This window comes from Rattus norvegicus, chromosome 11 (assembly GCF_036323735.1).
Source record: "Rattus norvegicus strain BN/NHsdMcwi chromosome 11, GRCr8, whole genome shotgun sequence".
In the NCBI taxonomy this organism is placed as follows: Eukaryota; Metazoa; Chordata; class Mammalia; order Rodentia; family Muridae; genus Rattus; species Rattus norvegicus.
In genome coordinates this window covers 89,290,511-89,308,914 of record NC_086029.1, presented here as the reverse complement: position 1 = coordinate 89,308,914, position 18,404 = coordinate 89,290,511, and the positions used below count along the sequence as shown (strand labels likewise).

General features: G+C 42.6%; 1 protein-coding gene across 18 annotated transcripts in view; it reads left to right on the top strand.

Annotated features, from left to right (window-relative positions):
* The window catches only part of Lpp (LIM domain containing preferred translocation partner in lipoma), a 641,914-nt gene extending 625,059 nt beyond the window's left edge, over window positions 1–16,855 (top strand). For 17 of the 18 annotated variants that reach the window (XM_063270369.1, XM_039088098.2, XM_039088097.2 and 14 more), the window contains 2 exons: window positions 122–242; window positions 3,393–16,855. In XM_063270369.1, the coding sequence (XP_063126439.1) occupies window positions 122–242; window positions 3,393–3,521 (250 nt within the window). In that variant the 3' untranslated portion in view covers window positions 3,522–16,855. The remainder of the gene's footprint in view (window positions 1–121; window positions 243–3,392) is intronic. The other variant, NM_001013864.1, reaches the window with a different exon arrangement.
* The last annotated feature ends 1,549 nt before the right edge of the window (window positions 16,856–18,404 follow it).

The window sequence follows — 18,404 nt, the reverse complement described above, 5'->3', positions numbered from 1 at the left end:
CTCTTCTGGTCAAGGTCACACAGGAAGTACAGCACAGGTGTCAGCCCCCAACTCTTTCCTTTTCCTTCGCTCTCCGTCCTCATCTGTACTTGACATCTCACCACAACTCTGTCTATTTCAGGAAATTTGCCCCGCGCTGTTCTGTGTGCAAGGAACCTATCATGCCAGCCCCAGGCCAGGAGGAGACCGTCCGCATTGTGGCTCTGGACCGTGATTTCCATGTGCACTGCTACCGCTGTGAGGTCAGTGGCATCTCCAAGTCAGAGCAGTCATTAAACCCAGAGACCTTGGGCCTAACAAAGACCTTAGCGCTCACAGACAGTTTTCAGCTCTGGCAAGGCAGTTAATGACTGACATCACTCAACTTACCACACTCTTCATAGCCCACCCCCTCTCTCTGTACATTTTAAATGCTTCAAATTCTTATTCCTGCAGATATGGCTATGAGACCTAAATAGCAAATTCTATGTCACAGACATTGTAAACTATTAAGGTAGAGGAAACGCTATTACTACAGTGATGAGGGTGGTGGTGGTGGTGGTGGTGGTGGTGGTGGTGGTGAAGCATCTTTAACTTAGGATTTGGTTAACTACTTCTATGACCCAGAGAGGCCATAACCCAGTGAGGAGAAAAGAAAAGTATTCTTTTAGAGATAAAGGAGCTTCTCAAACAAAAACATGGAAATGTGTTGATATAGTAGTTAGTTCCCAAGGATCATTTGAGAGACCATTACTGCTAAGAGCTGTGGAAGTCAGGCACAGGGTGCTGTGAGAATCCACAAAACATACCCATAACTAGCCTAAAGTGAGAAGATCGGCTTAGCTGACACTGGGTGGGACAGGCAGCCATGGATACACTAATACACCAGGGCAAAAGATTCCCTCATCATTTTAATTTACAAAGGATGCTACATTATGAATATGGTTTTGAAATATTTAACCTTCTTCTCCACGTTACCCAGGTCCTCTCCTTCCAGTTTTCTTTCTCATTCCTAACTCTTGGGGATGCAGCACTTGTCAGGCCTGTCCCCTGTGGGATACAGGCTTTCTTAGCTCCACCCTGTTATGTCCCCTGTGTGTATGGGATACAGGCTTTCATAGTTCCATGCAACTAGATGATTTCCAAGGATGCAGGCTGGCAAGGCTCTGAGGGCTGCAGAGAACTTGTCTACTCCATTCCCTTCCTTCTCTTTAACTGACCGTCTGTTTTATGCACTATGCCTCGTTTCTCCTTAAATCCCAGGTCATATGCCCCTCTCCAGTCTTAACATGAAGAAGTACAATACCAAACTAACAGTTTTATGCAAGCTTTTTGACCAGAAAAGTATAGAGAACAACAGTGTTCAGCTGTCCTCTTTCCAACATCCCTGAGATGAGGCCCCAGGGCTGTAAGCATCATTTACAGAAGACACTAAGGCTCCAAGAAGGACCCCCATGGTCCCATCCTCCATTACATACACACAGGCTTTGACTTCTATTTTTGCATCCAGTGTGCTGTTCAAATGAGATGTGCTTTTAATTGCCGAGAAACTTCCAGAAACAAAACCATAAAATGGGAAGAGCCTAGAATGGAAGCCAGCAAACCATATTCTAGCCCTGCCTTCCACCTGAGAAACAGGAAGGAGGCTCTCCATTCTGGCCTTCTCACGTGTGGTGCCTCTCAGTTTATGATGCTAGTCTATGCTTCCAGTGCTGTGGTAAGTATTGGACCTCCTATAGGGTCCAAGTGACCATTGACAACAACTCATTAGAGGCTTAAAATTGGGCGACTCAGCTTGAGACAGCTCTATCAGGAAGCATTTACCACAGGAGTGCAGGGACCTGAGTTTGGATCCTAGAAGCAAAGAAAGAACAGCAGTTTGAACCAGCAACACCAGCAGTCGTGAAAGGAAAGAGGAAGGTCTGTTGGACCATTGTAGAACCTAGAGCTAATTAACCACTCGCTCCAGCTGAACTGAAGTGACCTTTAGATTCAGAGAGACCCCATCCTAAAAAGTAATAAGAAAAGGACGACAGGGGAGACACCAGACATTGTCAAATTCTGACCCTCATGTGTGTGTACACGAGGGAGGGAGGGAGGAAGGGAGGGAGGGAGGGAGGGAGGGAGGGAGGAAGAGACTTAAAACTGTGTCTTCTATGAATCAAGTTATTTAGAATATTTTTTTGGTTTGGCTCCATTACTCACTTCCTGTAGACATCTCAAAGTATCATATATCACTGGTTCTTTTTTGGCAAAGCCAAACTTCCTGTGGATCATAATTGTGTCTGCTGTGGCACTTTGGGTCAGCCTTGTTTATACCCAGACTTTATTATTTGTCAGCTGTAGGCCTGGCTTCATTCATCTCTTTGCCATTCTCGGAAGGCAGAGGGAGACTCTAGCAGTCGTGGCCTGTGACCGCTTCTGTTAACGTGAGCAGGGTACACAGTGCTAAATGTGGCTCTGTTTATTGTCCAAGCAAACTCCCATTTCTCCTAAAGGTGATGGCTGGCTTCCAGGGCTACCTAACATGTTATAGAACGGGTGCTCGCAGATACCAACAGCAGCACCATCCTCACACGTATCTGTGGGTACATTGATATCCTTTGTCTGCCTCGGCCAGCCCAGAAGCTCAAGGAGGGTAGAAAATGCCTGAATTAGTTTCAGAATGGTATTCAGTCTTGTGTGCAGCCTTCACAGACAGTGCCAAACCTCACGGTAGCACCTGGGAGATTGCCTCCCGGTCTCCCATACGTCGTTATTCACCATGCTATCCCTTTTGGAAAGTATTCCCAACTATTAGTCCTCCCAGCTCTTGCAATTTTGTGTCCTTGCTACTACTATGTCAGCAGATATGCAGAAGCCACTGGTTGCCCTTCTACATGACAGAAATCACTTTCCTTTTATTTAAATAACTATAAACGTCTATTCTTGTACCTGTCTATTCTTCTGAAGAGATCTTAAACCTTAGGTTGGGAGTGTGAGGGACCATGCTTTATTTTCTTCACTGTTGTTTAGGAGAAAAAGCTGGGAGCTGAAGTCTATAGGCTCATCTTTGTACCATGTCTTGGATTGGGTGACTAGTAGAGTCATTTTACACTACTTGTAGTTGTCTTGGTTTGAGGCAGGGTCTCCCTGTCATAGAACTTGCTATGTAGACTAGGCTGGCATTGAACTCACAGAGGTCCACCTGCGCCTGCTTCCCGACTTCTAGGATTAAAGGTCTGTGCCACTACTCCCGGATACCATTGTACTTACGTTGCTAATTTCTAACTCGGTGTCATTCAAGATCTGCTACGTCATGTACTGAGTGTGGGGTCCAGTGTCCGCATTTTGGAAACTTTGTATAGAGGCTCAGGAAGCTGGGTTTATGCCTGTGCTTCAGTTCTCTTACATCACTGTCTTCATTTCCCCAGGACTGTGGTGGTCTTCTATCCGAAGGAGACAACCAAGGCTGCTACCCCTTGGATGGGCACATCCTCTGTAAGAGCTGCAACTCGGCCCGCATCAGGGTCTTGACGGCCAAGGCGAGCACTGACCTGTAGAGTCAGTCGGTAGCCAGCTCAGCTGCTGTGTGCCTGCCTCCAAGAAGAACGCAACACAAGGAAAAGATAAGAGAAGAAATAGAAAAATAGAGGCAAAGCTCAACCTCTGGGATAGTCTCTGTTCTTCATCTGCTGTTAACCTTTTCTGTAGAAGCACATAGATGATACGATTTGTCTAAGTTCTTACCAAATACACATTTCACATTTAATCATGTAGGGCCTTGGTGAGCCTTTGTTCCAAGGACTTCCACATTTTTGCACAGATTATACTCCATCCCATTCACTTCTGCATTCCTGGGACCTTTAATCCTCATGTTTGTCTCACTTCTCATGTGGTTGAATAGATTTTTAGTGTGGTATTTGCTGTCACATGATTTTTCCTGGGTGAATGTGCCAGTCCGCAGGTGCCTTAAGTCTCGTCCTGTCTGTCGCTTTTCCTCTGGCTGTGGCTACAAAAGTCAGTCATTCTGTTCCCAGGTATTGCAAAGGTGAAATTTTCCATTGCACCATGTCTCCTGCTTTAAAATAATGGTGTGGGGGGCGGAGTATTTTTCTATATTAAGTGATAAAGAATTTATTTGAAAAAGTTAACAGGAGTCTAAATTTAGTCTGCAGCTATCCAAATAACAGAATGTGCAGTGCCCAGCAGCCAAGGCTCATTTGAAAACATTGGCTAAAGAGACCAAATGGGAAATGTTAGCAGATGGATTTCTAGGTGTATTCGGACTGCCTGTTGTATTTCCACAGTCCCTCCCTGAGAGTTACCTTGCCACACTCTCTGGACGTAAGACAGTCAGACTTGCTTTTGATACATTTCCAGATCTGTCCAACTCTTCATCATAGAAGGACAGTAAAACTTCCCCTGATACACAAGCATGGTGACTACCATTAATATTTATCTTCAGAAAGCTAAGCAGTAAAAAGATTCACAGTCTTATCTTTCCTTCTTTCACTTTATAATGACCCAAACCTAAACCTCTTTTGCCCGAAAATTGCAAATCGAGACACACAAAACGAAGTCACGTACCCAAGTCTCATCTTCTTTAAAAAGAGAAAACTGAGCTGGGGAAGGTAGTGAAACCAGAGTTTATTATTCTTACAGTCAACCCCCTGTAACTCAAGTACATACTGCAGGAGACATTTTCCTATCATCAATGTGACATTTACACCACACTTTCAAAGACAATCGCTGAAAACCAAATTGTCTTTCTGAGGTAAAAACATGCAGAATGCCTCCCTGGAATCTTTGTGCGAACTCGTATGAGCCAGCAAAACTCTTGCATGCCAACCAGAGGCAATCCACATCATTAAGGGGCGACATCTCGCTTAGCAACCACAGCTAGCCATACTGTAAAATCCGTGTCTCAGAATGCGATTTCCCAGAGCTCCCTTTAAATCTTCTACAGATGTACACCTTTAAATTATGGAATACCTTAAACATACAGAAGGGTATAAATAATAATATAATGATGCCTCTAGAGCTAACACCCAATTCTAGAAGTATAGTTCCTTCAAATTCTTTAAATTCCACAAATACCTTTTTATTTCTTTTATGTAGCACTGGGAGTTGAACTAGGGCCTCATGGGCTCTGCACTTGCCCTGCCAACCCGGCATCCCCAGCCCTTCTGTGCCTTTTTTTTTTTTTTTTAAATCTTCATGACATGATGATTTTCTAGTCTGACAGTTTTAATTTTAACATTTAGAGCAAAAAAAAAACCTGTTTAATTACTTGTGCATGTTTAAAATTGCAAGCCATGCCTCAGGAATTCCATAAAGTTTATTTTACTTGAATAGAAGTCCTGGTAAAAGTGATTAAAAGAAGCCCTTAGGCCTAGTCACGCAGCCCCTCTGGGTCAGTCTGTGGCTTATTTACTTTCTCCACTAGGCAGTTTGCGTGTTAGAATCCCCAAAGCTGCGAGTTTCAGGGGCTTTCCCCTGCTGCCTGCTGTCCCCTTGCTTCTCTTATCTTGAGGTTCATGAAGGGCAGCTTGTGGACCTCAGGATTCAGTGGTCACTCAAGCTCTGAATCCCTGTGCTGCAAATTAAAGGCTCAGCTGTGCCTGTGACCTCGAGGAGCGCTGACAGACAATCGAGGTGGATACAGGCTTGAACTGACTAAAATGTTCACCATGAGATATTTCAGGAAACTGTCTTTAAGCCAAAAGTAGAGTGCAGTATGAATAAGGGGCAGGAATAATGTCTAGAAATGCAGTAATATTGCTATAAATTCACATAGCAGAGGAAGAGTTTATGTAATATTTATGCTATAGAGCAATAACTTCTTCCTTGTTTGTTACATTTATCAGTTATGTAACCAGATGTTTACATGCGAGATTTATAGGAAAATGCTGCCCCAGTTTCGTCCCCGAGGTTTTACGGGCAGAGCTCTCTTGCTCACAGCCTTCCCATAGCTTTCCTGTTGAGTAACCTCAGAGGATCTTTACCAAAGATTTTTTTAAAGTAAATTTCTTTTTAATATAGACTTATACTTTTATAATAATGAATGTGCACGTACACATACATACAGAAATATTTAGAATTAGATGTTTTCTTTTCACAAGGTCTAATGAGTATAAAGGATCCTATCACATTATTCTGCAATTCCTTTAATATATAATTTACATTGCCTTCTTGTTTTCTTCTAGTAAGCATTTGATTTAAACAACACCAAGTACTCTATTCTTGCTTATCTATATAAAGTTTTGCCTACTATAGAGATATAAAGATCTATTACCTTAATGATTATATGCATTGCCTTTTGATATATATTGCCTTACTTATCATTTAAATACATAAATAGAAAAAAATATAATGTCTGTAACAGAAAACTTATAATTATACCTGAATTGTTTAAATGTCAAGAGCACAAACTTTTGGTTATTCTGTATAAGATGAAAAGGGGAAAAAACCCATCGTCATGGGCTCTGCAGAGAACATTCAAAATAATTCTCTTTCTATTTCCGTAGTGGTGGGGATGGATCTCTGAGCCTTGCATAAAATAGACAAGTGCTCTACCACAGCTAAGCCTCCCTTCCAGAATAAGAGTTCGTAGCTGTTTGGATTCCCATCTCAGACTGACTCAATATGGAGTCTGCTTGGCAAACGGCATTGCCTTTAAAACTCAAAAATACATCCTCAGTGTCAGTGACATACCGCCATCTCTGCAGCTCAAAGATGTGGGGTTTTGTCCCTGTTATTAGCGCATTGTTGTCCCTGTAGGAACAACTTCTGATCAGAATTACTACGTGGGGTATATGCTGATTAGGGACACAAACTTAAAAACACTAAAAATTCCACAATTATGTTTATGTTGGACTTTTAAAAAGTATGTAACTTAATAACCGTAAGCCGCTCTTTTGTATTCGGGCCAGGGGAAGGGGAGAGTGCTCTGTGAGGCTGCAGTAGAGCGTTGGTTAATAGGCAGGGCTCTGCAAACACAACTGCCAAGCGTCTTCCTAGTTACCACAATTCCTATTAATGTGAACCAGTCAGGAATAACAGTGTTATTTCTATTTGATGTGGTTTGGGCTTCTCTTGTCAGATCTGTGTCGGTTGCCCCCTGATCCTGCCATTCTCAAGTTTTGAAGGGTGTCGGGGAAATTATGGCAGCTGCTAGGGAGATCCGAGAAACACTGATGTAGCCTCCCAGCCTCTCACCATCCCTCTTGGCTTGGAAAGGCTTTTTTTTTTTCCCCATATACATTTCTAGAAATATTGCCATTCTACCTTAGCATTTCACATTTGTAGATTAAACAAGTGATTGTCCATCTGTTGCCTACAGCTACAGTACATGTGTGTTATGAATGAAATATGACAGCATGTTCCATACCCCCGCTCCAGCCATCTGTAGAAAACCAGCAACCGAAAAAGATACCTCTGCAGAATGTGCCTCAAGTGCATGTCCTGGGATGGCTCTTCTGGTGTGCGTTCTCACGAGAGACGATCAAAAGCAGCCTACAACTGTGCCTTATTTTTTAAATAATTTGTTTACACTACCATGACTCTTGCTCAGTAATAGAAATACTACACCCCCAATTTCAAAGATATGTGTGTGTGTGTATATGTGTGTGTGTGTGGAGAGAGAGAGAGAGAGAGAGAGAGAGAGAGAGAGAGAGAGAGAGAGCATGCTAGCACACTTCTGTCTTAATGTAGCTGTTTAGAAGACCTCATGGCTCTAACGAGTGCAAGCATGCTCATGGCCAAGGTGATCTGTGGGCAGTCCTTGGGCTTTGCTCTTCCCACAGTTTTAGTGGAATGCTAAAGGCAGAGACTGCAGCAGCCCCTCTGGACTCACATTTTTGACATTGTGTTATGTGTTTGAGTTAGTAATAAGCACTCTTGATTTCTGAGCAAGGTATTACATTGAGTATTTCAGGACAAGTTACTTAATTGGCTGATAATTAGAACGAGGCTGCTTGTGATGCTGTAGGTTGGTTAGCACTGCTTTATTTCTGACCTTTTCAAACCAACCTGGCCAAAGCTACTGACAATGCCAGTGCTTATCCCCTCTCTCCCTTGCTTTCTCCTCTTTTCTCTTTTCCCTCTCTCTCCACCGTGCCTACTAATGCTGCCCTACTTGGCCTTCTCTTAAGTTTAGTTAGGATACAACATTATGATCTCATTAAAGGAGAAAGGCTACCAGAACTTTTATACTCACCAGCCAGAAAAGCAGCTTTATGGGGACATACTCTTTATCTTGGTTTATCCCTAGAGGGAGGTGTAGTCTGTCAGCTGCATTTCAGTGAGTCTGCATCAGGGACTTAGCTGATAGGGTAGTACGATAAAATTATCTGGATATTTCTCACATAGATGCAAAGTGGTCTTTCTAAGGCTAGACAGAGTTCTGTTTTTAACTCTGTCACTTTCACCACAAAATAGTTAATATTTTTTAATAAGAGAACATCATTTTGTCCCACTGCAATGAACTTGATAATTTTCTTTGGGGCAACGAGAAACTGACATTGGAGCACTTTGCCCATGGTCCATAGTACATGAGAATAGCTGACTCAGTACTGGTGAAGGGTAGTCTCAGCACTAGGATGTTTTCTAGTGTACATTGTTTTGTAGGCATATTTTCCCTTAGTAAAGAAGAGAGAGACACTAATTTACTTTTCTGTTTTAATTTTTCTTCCTTATGCAAAGTTTTTTAGACAATATTTTAGTTAGCCACCATGCATATGACTAATTGTTGAGATCTTTGGAAAGAACATATTTTTATCCATCCTACTGAAAAAAAAGCTCAAATCTTTGTTCTTTGCTTCTGATTGGTATTTGTTTTATAGCAGGATCTAAGGAAGATGACAAGTATCTCTTATCTTCTAGCATTTATTAAAAATTAGCATACCACAGATACTCATATTCTCTTTTAATTCTTAGAATGAATGGCCGAGCTAAGTTTTCTAAGATACCCATTCACTTAGGGTCAAGTTAAACCTCCTTCATCTGACTGATAGTCACCCTCTGTGCTCCACTAGGATACTGTTAAACAGCTACCAATAGACTCCATGAACTTATCCCTGAACATAACTTCTAAATTCAGTGTTCAGGCCTAGAAGCAGAATGCTCTATCAGATGTGTAGAGGTCACCATTTTATGCTCAGCCCAAGTGCTAGGAGGTCTTGTTGAACACACACTCAGTTGCTGTGCCTAGATGTATAGTGCTATGGTCCTTACAAAGATCTGCATTCTCTATTGCTTTATTTACTGATGGCCATAACACATATTACTCAATATGATGGCCAGTGTAGAATACTCTCAAGGCAACCCAGGCTAGCTGGGGAACTGCATAAAACCTTCTGAATTCTAGACTCTCTCCCTTCGTGGGTGTGATGCCACCAAGTACTTCACTTAGTATTTATTGACCTTGATTCCAGTGACATCACCTTCTACTTCCCTAAACATTTCCTAATTCTCTTTGCATCTACTCTATGACCCAACTATAGCTGGCTGGCTGTCAGGGTAGGTGAAAGCACTTTGCTTCAGGTTGAAAGGAAAAGGAATGAGAATCCTTCAAGAGCAACTGATGACCTCCCTTGAAGAGGACTCCCTCCTAATGATAGAGCTAGGTAAAGATGGGTTAGCCACTGTGAAAAATTAGCCCTCCTCATCTTCTGGGCTGATTTAAAAAAAATAATAATGTGTTTCACTGCTGGTTTTGATGGCAATAGAATCAATTCATTGAGAAGAAAGGAAGTGAGCTGAGGCATATTCCATCCACAAGAGTCCCTGGCCTCATAACGTCTCTTTCTCTTTAGCAGTGTCTTCTCAAGGAAAACACTTGACTATTTCTGTGATGGACAGATAAAAAAGTTCTTGACACTAAGGAAGTTCTGCATCAATATTAGTTTTTGGTTTTAAACCCGTCCATTTATTACTAATATTTGTGTCTAAAGCATGCAGCTTCTCTCCGTGATCAATTTATACTCTCCTTAAGACAGCCAAGATCAAGAGAAACCCTGTCTCAAAAGAACAAAACAACAAAAAGAAGAGGAGTTTATGATTTAAGTGTTGTCCCCTCAGTATCTTAGTTCCTTAACTGATCTTGTTTTAACAGCTATTGTTGGATCTCTCTGAGAGACTCAGGCTGAGTGCAGTAAAATCAAATAGTGCATACTTCTTCCTAGCAATGAGGCCTCTGTGGGGGTTTGGGGAGGACATGTAAGTGAGGACACCTGATTGACTTACTACTGGCTGCATTGGGAAGTAATAGGAAGACTAGTTAAGGCCCACCAGGACAGCATCGGCTCCTTTCTGCAAAGATGCCTTGGCCATGGTGTATGGATTCGAGAATCTTAACAGCAGAGAAAGCTTTCATATACTCAGGCTCAGTGAGAGGCGATAGGCACTGAAGAAAACCAACTGTTGATCTCTTCTCACCATTGTGACAGTCAGAAGAGGGGAACTGGTCAGACACAACAAACACATACAGTATAGATAGGAAATAGTACCCTGTGGTCTTTGTTGAGACAAATGCATTCTTACTGGACCACACTGTATCCTTTTCTCTTAGAGCAAATGTGCTGGACTTTTGAACCCTCAAAAAGGAACAAGTGGGCCTCTATACTTTTTTATTCTTCTAGGAACATAGTTAAGGCTCCCAGCCATCTGCCACACTTGGTGTTCCTTCACAGACTCCTTGCTGCACAAAGGAAGTTTGCTTGAATAGTGCTTGTGTCAAGGAGCTCATCACCCTGTGAGGAAGCCCCTTTGTCATTAAAACAGAGCCAGTCTTTGACTTTCTGCTCTCCTGAATCTCAAAACTAACCAACAAAACAACAAAAACCCTGGCTCTCCTCTTGTTTTTTCTTCCACTGTACTTGTTTTGTTTTGAGTGATGTATTACTTTTAAAAAACAACTTCCATTTTTAGCTGAGGAGTACAAATGCTTCAAATTTAAACATCCACTAAAAAGAGTCAAAAATATTTCTGACAGTCAGATATTAGAATTTGTATAAATTTTGTTCGTGTATTTCTATCTAGAAAACAAAATGTTCTGACAGTTGTCATATAGCTTCATGCCCTCCCTTAGTAACTGTCCCATGAACAGTTGGTTTCATTTATCTGATCCACTGATAATGACCTTAAAAATGTTGGGAAACATCACTGTGGAATCTCCAGCTTTTACAAGGAAAAGTTAAAAAGCAAAATCCAGTGGTACTACTGAAAACTCATTCCTTCTGATCTGTTCTTCAGCATAAAACGATATTGTCCTTAAGTGAAGGGATTGGGTAATGCTGTATTTTATGTAAAAATGTATAAATTCTCTCACTGTTGCCCAGGGTTACAGTTTAGCTAGCAACCATTAGCCTTTGGAAGACAGGGGTTGTGTCTCTTATAACTCAGCTTAGAATTTGAGAGCTCTATAGCCAGAGGCTGCTATCCGCCCCTGGGTAGATAACACCTATGGGTGGATTTCTAAGCTGTGAAATAATAAAATTCCTGAGAGAGTTTCCAAGCTGCTTTCACACATAGAAGAGCCCTGGGAAGATGGTTATTAATAGCCCTGTCCTAGAAGAGAAGGCTGAGGTTCAGAATCATTAAGTGTCTTGCCAAAAGCAATATAGCTGGTAAGTGTGAGATGTGGGTATTTACCCAAGGCCCTGTTACAAAAATATCCATGGAAACTCACAAGAACCATTTGGTTCTCGGTGGCAGGTGTATATGTGTATCGTATTGCTGCAGATCATTAAGAGTTTTCACCAGTCTGTGTCATCTTGTTGAGAAGCCACAGGTCTTTGTGATGATCCCCAGGCAGCAAAGGCCACTGAGAACAACTATGCAGAAGCACATTGCAGCAAATTTCCCCAGAGAGCGTTGGTTTACATCCACTGGAAACCTTTCTGGACTGGTCCTGCTCAGGATATCAATGGAGACTATATTATTTCAAATACAGTAGTGTTCAGAGGTTACTTGCGTTTTAGGAAAGCCCTTCCTCTCTTGGACCACAGAGACAGAAGCTGTTATAGGTATAGCTGTTCTCTTCTAGGACAGGGCTATATAGAACACACACACACACACACACACACACACACACACACACACACACACACACACACACTCTCTCTCTCTCTCTCTCTCTCTGTCAGTTCACAAGAATATGCTGAGGCAACCACGAATTTGTGATCCAACAAGCCCAAGACCAGAGGCCTTGAAATGTCTAGAGAAGTGCTATTGGATGAGCAAACTCTCTGAAGTTTAGCCTTTATCATTGGACAGGGGGTGCTTCTCGGGCTGTCGTGCCCATGGGATTATTCTACGCTCATCCCAGAGAACAGTGCACTGTATTGTCAGCAACAACAAAGAACCTCGTTGGAGGGCCCTGGGTATACTCCAGAAGTCAGCCCACATTGCAGCTCAACGAGGAACACTCCTCTTGGAGCTGACTTCCTCATGAAGCTGGGCCTTCCAGGTACAGTCTTGGCTTTCATTTTTTTATCTTCTGGTTGTTTTTTCGGTTGTTGTTGTTGTTGTTGTTTTTGGTTTTTTTTTGTTTGTTTGTTTGTTTGTTTTTTGCTACAAGTCAAAAATCCGCTAATTAAGAAAATATTCTTTGACCACATTAAATCTGCACTTAATCTAGAAATCTAGAAACCCTTTCAAATGCCCTAGTCTGTAAGTTAGGCATTTGTCTTTCCTAGAGCCTCTCCTCTGTCAGACCAAAATCACCACTCATTTGACTGTTCCCTTGGATTGGTAAGAGGCAAGTGAAATAGCAAACAGCCTTTCAGCTTTTTCCAGTCTTCCCACAAGGGAACTATCATACCAGATATTGGAGAGGACCAGAAGTTTGGCAACATTGACTGAGGACCCAACCTATCCAGGAGGCATTTTCTCTGGCACACATTGGCTCACCCAACCAAGCTATAGATTTATTAGGCCTTTTGATCACGCCTTATAATGACCCGAAGAGAGGCTGGCTTTTGTAGAGCCGTCCCATCCCATTAGACAAAAGGGCATGAGGAGCTGAATGTGTAAGGGGATGGGGTCCTGAAACGTTTGTGGTATTTTTCAGATATCTTCATGAGTCAACCCTGACTGAAAGAAAAATATGAATAATGCTTTCATTTTTCCACCCTATATAATATAGTCCCAGAGATCATTTAGAGAAAGCACAGTTGTGTTGTTATTGAAACACACACACACACACGGGTCTTCCATCAAGAAAGCTCATTCTCCAAAAAAAAAAAAAAAAATCTTATTTTAAAATACTAGCTAGCTCTTCAGGCCAGGAAATTAATAATTCCTAGACCTGACCCATTTTCATAACTTCCAGAAAGGAAAAGGAAAAGCTACTTAAATTTTGTGTGAATCTATTTATCTCTTAAAATATGTCAAAGCAGTTTGTCGCTGGGGTAGAAAGGGAGGTGTTTATCTCTCTTGCTTGATTCCTTCTGTTTCTGAGGGGAAAGCGGTAAACAACAAGGGCCTAGCGTTCTTGGGGCACTGCGTTGCCATTTTCTGCACCGTCTGCTTTGCTTCATACTGACGTGCAGTAATTCATAGTTGCTTTCATAAATATCCATATTTTTCATCACAGTGGAGTAAATATATTAGGTTTGAATATTTTTGCTCACCAAATTATTTACTTCATTTCTCAATCAGGAAATAGAAAGCAGGCTGAGCTGGCCTTCATTTATACACCCTCCTTCAACCCCATTTTGCTTTATTTCTTAGGGGCGACTTGGGTGAAAGAGAAACAGCCTAGTTCCTCCTCATCTTTTGGGTAGCCATGGTGGTCACATACTGTATCTGCCTAACGTGTTTCATCCCTTCAAACACAGACTGAGAGGAAAGGTGGGCTTCATAATTTAAATACCATCGATGGGAAGGTTCTCATTTTGCCTAGCAAATTGTAAGACGGGAGCTGATCCTTGAGCAGTATGTGCATTTTGAGTTCTGTTTGGTTGCTAGGAGTGTCAGCTACATCAGCCTATGGGACTGCACCATAGTGCACAGACCTCAATCGTTCAGTGGCAGACTGAATTAGCCTAGACGCTCCTTCCACCTCATGTGAAAAGCCCAAACTGACAGGGGTCCAAAATGAAATGGAGACTCCAGACACTGATCTGATTTAAAAAAAAAAAAAGTTTGTCAGGAAAGCAGTAGCAAAATTATTTCTCAGTGACTGTCGTTTACTACCCATTTGTACACTCAGGACATCTGAAAATCAAACTACCCAAGACCTCTTTGCTCATGAAGGAAGTTAGAAAAATTCCCCTTAAGCATTGGAATCGAGTCTTCACTCTTTTCCAGAAAACATTTCTAGGAGAAAATAGAATTAAAAAGGACCCGTGGCAGGCTCTTGAATAAGAGTGCCGTGTCGAATTCTGTGCCGTACGCAAAACCTGAAGCTTAGAGGCCCAGTGTGCAGCTGCGGGGAGCGCCGAGCTCCGTGGGTGCTCCGCGTAGTGAGTTACCCTGGGTTTGCACTGCCTTGTCTGGATCTACACCCTTATCATTACTGAACAGATGTGGGGCTTTTCTTTCTCTACTGCTGAGCATGGGAATGTGTGCAATTATGAGATGAACTTCTAAGTAGTAAGCCTGTGCCACAAAGTAGATGTGACACAAAGGCACGGAGCCCAGGGATAGTAATCTTGCCTGAGCTGCTCACACGGGCTCTTATTCCACGGCTTTGTCACAGGCTTCTCTCCTTCTGTGCCATCACCTTTGAGAAAAAGAAAAAATGATTGCACCTTCTCCAGCTCTGCCTTTTTAACAGCCACAGTTGGGTTGGCAAGACTTTCCCAGCTCCGAATATAGCCATTTGCCGACTCCGGCCTCTGCGAGACTGACTTCAAATCTGTGGTCTTCTGTTCAGCGTACACATCAGCAGAGCGAGAAGATGGCTGCTAAATATAGGCTCTATTAACTTTACTTTTAGATGTACTGCCTTCAGAGAGTGCCTATTCTGAGGAATATAAACCTTATTCCTACATATGTATACACACACGGTACCCGGACTCGCCCTGTTCAGCCTTCAAAAACACCATCAGCCGGAGTAGGTGCTGAGATAGGGAAGCATGGCCGAATCGGAGAGAGTGGCTCGTTTCCAATCTCCCCTTCAGTGGCTACCATGAAATGGGCTAAAACAAGAGTCTCCAGCACTTCCTGCTGACACAGCCACTTTGCATTTATATCCCAGAATAGTGTCAGATTGCTGAAGAACCTGTATTTCATGGAAATAATACAATCACCAACATTTCATCAGGGGAGGAAAAGGCAATTAATTTGTGTCATGTGTGTTTCTTAAACTAAGTATTGCTAGGTTTTGAGTGTCAGCAGGTTTCTTTTATCTTGTAGGCTAGCCTAGAGAAAACTAAAGTCTTGGCTATAGGGAACGTAGACTCAGGGGGCCAAGGCATCCCTGCCAGATCCTTGAAGCATTTTTACTCCAGCTCCTAAGAATACCAGTCCATGCTATTTGAGGGCTTTTGTTCCTGGAGCGCTCTCTGACAGTGACAGAGGAACTCTAGGTATTTTTGAGTAGGCAGCAGCATAGCCTGGGAGGGTGAGTTGTTACCCAGTGGTGGTTCTAGGAGGTAAGCCAGGTAAATGTGCTGAGGTACATAGAAATCCTGTATGATTGTACCAGGGTTGAAGGGAGGACATGATTCCAAAAAAGATTGTTCTCAATGTGTCGTCTGACTCAACCAGCTGGCAGATTACACTTGCCAAGTCGCTTCCTTTCCTTCTAAGTCACTTGGCTCCATTTTCCCTTGAATATGCCTCTGAGGAAAGTAAGATGTGTCGTCCCATCCACTTAGCCTTTCAGAAAGGACGTTAGTGATGCCCTCTTGTTCACAAGCTACCGTGAAATGCCACCTCTCCTACTCAGTTGTACCAAATGCAAGTAGAGGGGACAAACTGTAGAAGACATACTTAATGCCATTGGAGTGGTCTGCCACTCTGCTTTCCGTACATGAGCGCAGGAACCCGAGAGAACTGAGGGGACAGCACTGGTGAGTGGCTTTAGGGCTATAGCCATTCTTCTTCGGTAACATCATGATTGGAATCAGGTTGAGTTTTTTCTCTTAGAGGTGAGCAATACTTTGCCCCCTGTTTCTCCTCCTGCCGATCCTTTGATCTCTCTCTAATTTCAATACTACTCATTTGCTACTCTTGACCTGATCAGATTGCAATGCTAGAAAGGGATTCTAAAATCTCTGTGTGCTGTCCTCAAGTCTTGGGAATACACGGGTTCTACTCCTTGGGAACCAACTGAGATAGACACGAGGCAGCCTTGCTCTGAGTTTCAGTCTGGTGACTTGTGGCCATGAGAGATAGCTTGATGTGAAAGCTAAGGCATGTTTAATGGGACAGGTCAAGGACAGAAGGAAAAGCTGTCAGGCTTTCTCTGTGCTAAGTGTATGTACTGGGAGCAGACACCTCCTTCTAGCTGACCACGATCACAGCCTCACAAGCAGCAGCTTTGAGACTCAGTAATATTTCCAACTTAGGCAAAGCTACATAGATGCATAGAGAATATGCCATTGTTCATCTACGTGATACTGATAGAGCCGTGGTATTTTCACAGTGTAAGCAAATTGCATATATTCGATGCCTCATAAACCATCGCTGACATGCCCACGGGAGCACACGTAATCCCTTCTGAAAATCAGGAGAAGCTGTGTTTTAAGAAAGTGATTTGGGTAATTTCTTTTGTATTTACACATTATTCAATCATATTAAAACATGTTTTTATTTACATTCTATCAGTTTTGATTGTGTTTCCCCAGTGCTCAATGAGAATAAATATGAAAATCACATGCTTTTTTTCTGTAAAAGAACTACTTTATATTTAGAAATCCAATAAACTTCTCATTCCACTTAACTTGCCTATGTGTGGAATTCTTTCAGAGTCAGATGATCTCTGTTTTCTTTTAAGCCCAGTTACTGGTATTCATTTTTTCACCAATTGCTTTCCATATGATCCTCTGAGACTAGGAATGTGTCTCAGAACAAGTATGCCACAAGACCATGAAGAAGCCCCCACTCCAAAGCCCCAGCTCCCTCGACACAGATGAGCTCAACTTCTGACATGTTCTCAAACTACTTCAGCAACATCTTTCTGGACTCTGCAAAAGTGTGTGTGTGTGACAGAGAGAGACGCGTGTATGTGCACACACATGTCTCAGAGTGTGTATATGTTTGTGTGAATATGTATATGTGTGTGTGTGTATGTGTATGGGCACACACACATGTTGGTGTGTGTATGAGTATGTGTGGACTTTTTAATGCTAGATCCAAGTAGGTAGGTCCATTTAGGTGGGCCTGGTAGAATTCTTCCCTCGTTCAACGACTCACATTTTCGAACTTTTTCTCCACTTGTACTATGAATATCTCTCAAACACTACAATTACTCTTTGCTTAGGCACCATGAGTAGTGTGGGTATAATCCAAAATGGAGCTGAGTGGATAGACATCTACAAATGACGGAGAAAGGAGTGAATGAATCAGATACAAGGAAGAGTGACCATGTTTACACACCTTGCATTTAATCATTCTCGATGGTTCTGTCATCACCTTGTCCTCATCTGTATTCTAAGAATAAAAGAGAAAAGCCTAAGTTCACTTTTTCATGCAGCAGATATGCAGGAAAACAAAGACCCCCAGGGCTCTAAGCCTCAGGTATAAGCTTACTAGAGTATGCCTAAGTCTCCCACCACAAAAGCCAGAGAGAAGCCCTTCTCTCTCTGCAGCGCCTGGTCTCCATCTACTGCTGCGCGAACATCTGAGAACTGTGGGTGGGAGGGCTCTCACAGAGGCAGCTGTTTTTAAAGCTGCCCCATAGAGGGCTCTTCTTTGGATGCATGGCGAGTACATCACAGATACTGGGGAAATTAAAGAAGTTGTCATCGAAAGAGGCGTGGGTGGTGTAATTGTACTTTCCTATCTCTTCATCTTCTCAGTCATTCCGTGCTCTCTGACAAGCCCCTTCTGTTCTCCGTGTTCTGATGTGATGTGTACTCATGGTGTCCTACTTGAGAATATGAGAGCTAGAAGGACATTTAGAGACCATTCCCCAAGACCTGCCAAAGGAAAGCAAAGTCCCAGAGCTAGGAAGGCATTTTTCCAAGGTCCAGAGTCATGAAGGCGGGCTTGAGTCCTGTCGCCCGACTCAGGGCAGGGATAGCATACGGATTTGTTTAGTGATGTGAGGCACTGAGGGATGAGCAAAGCCAAGAGGCTGTGACATCCCTAGAGCCCAAGCAAAGACGCTCGATGCAGTATTTCAGAAAGAAAGAAAAATAAGCCAGGAAAGAATAGCAGTACTTCAGCAAGGAATGGTTAGCAGAGAAAATAGCATCCGCGTAGTTAAATCTGCACGAACCGTTATACTGAGCAATCCTTTTACTTGAGAGGATAAACCAGAAAAGCTG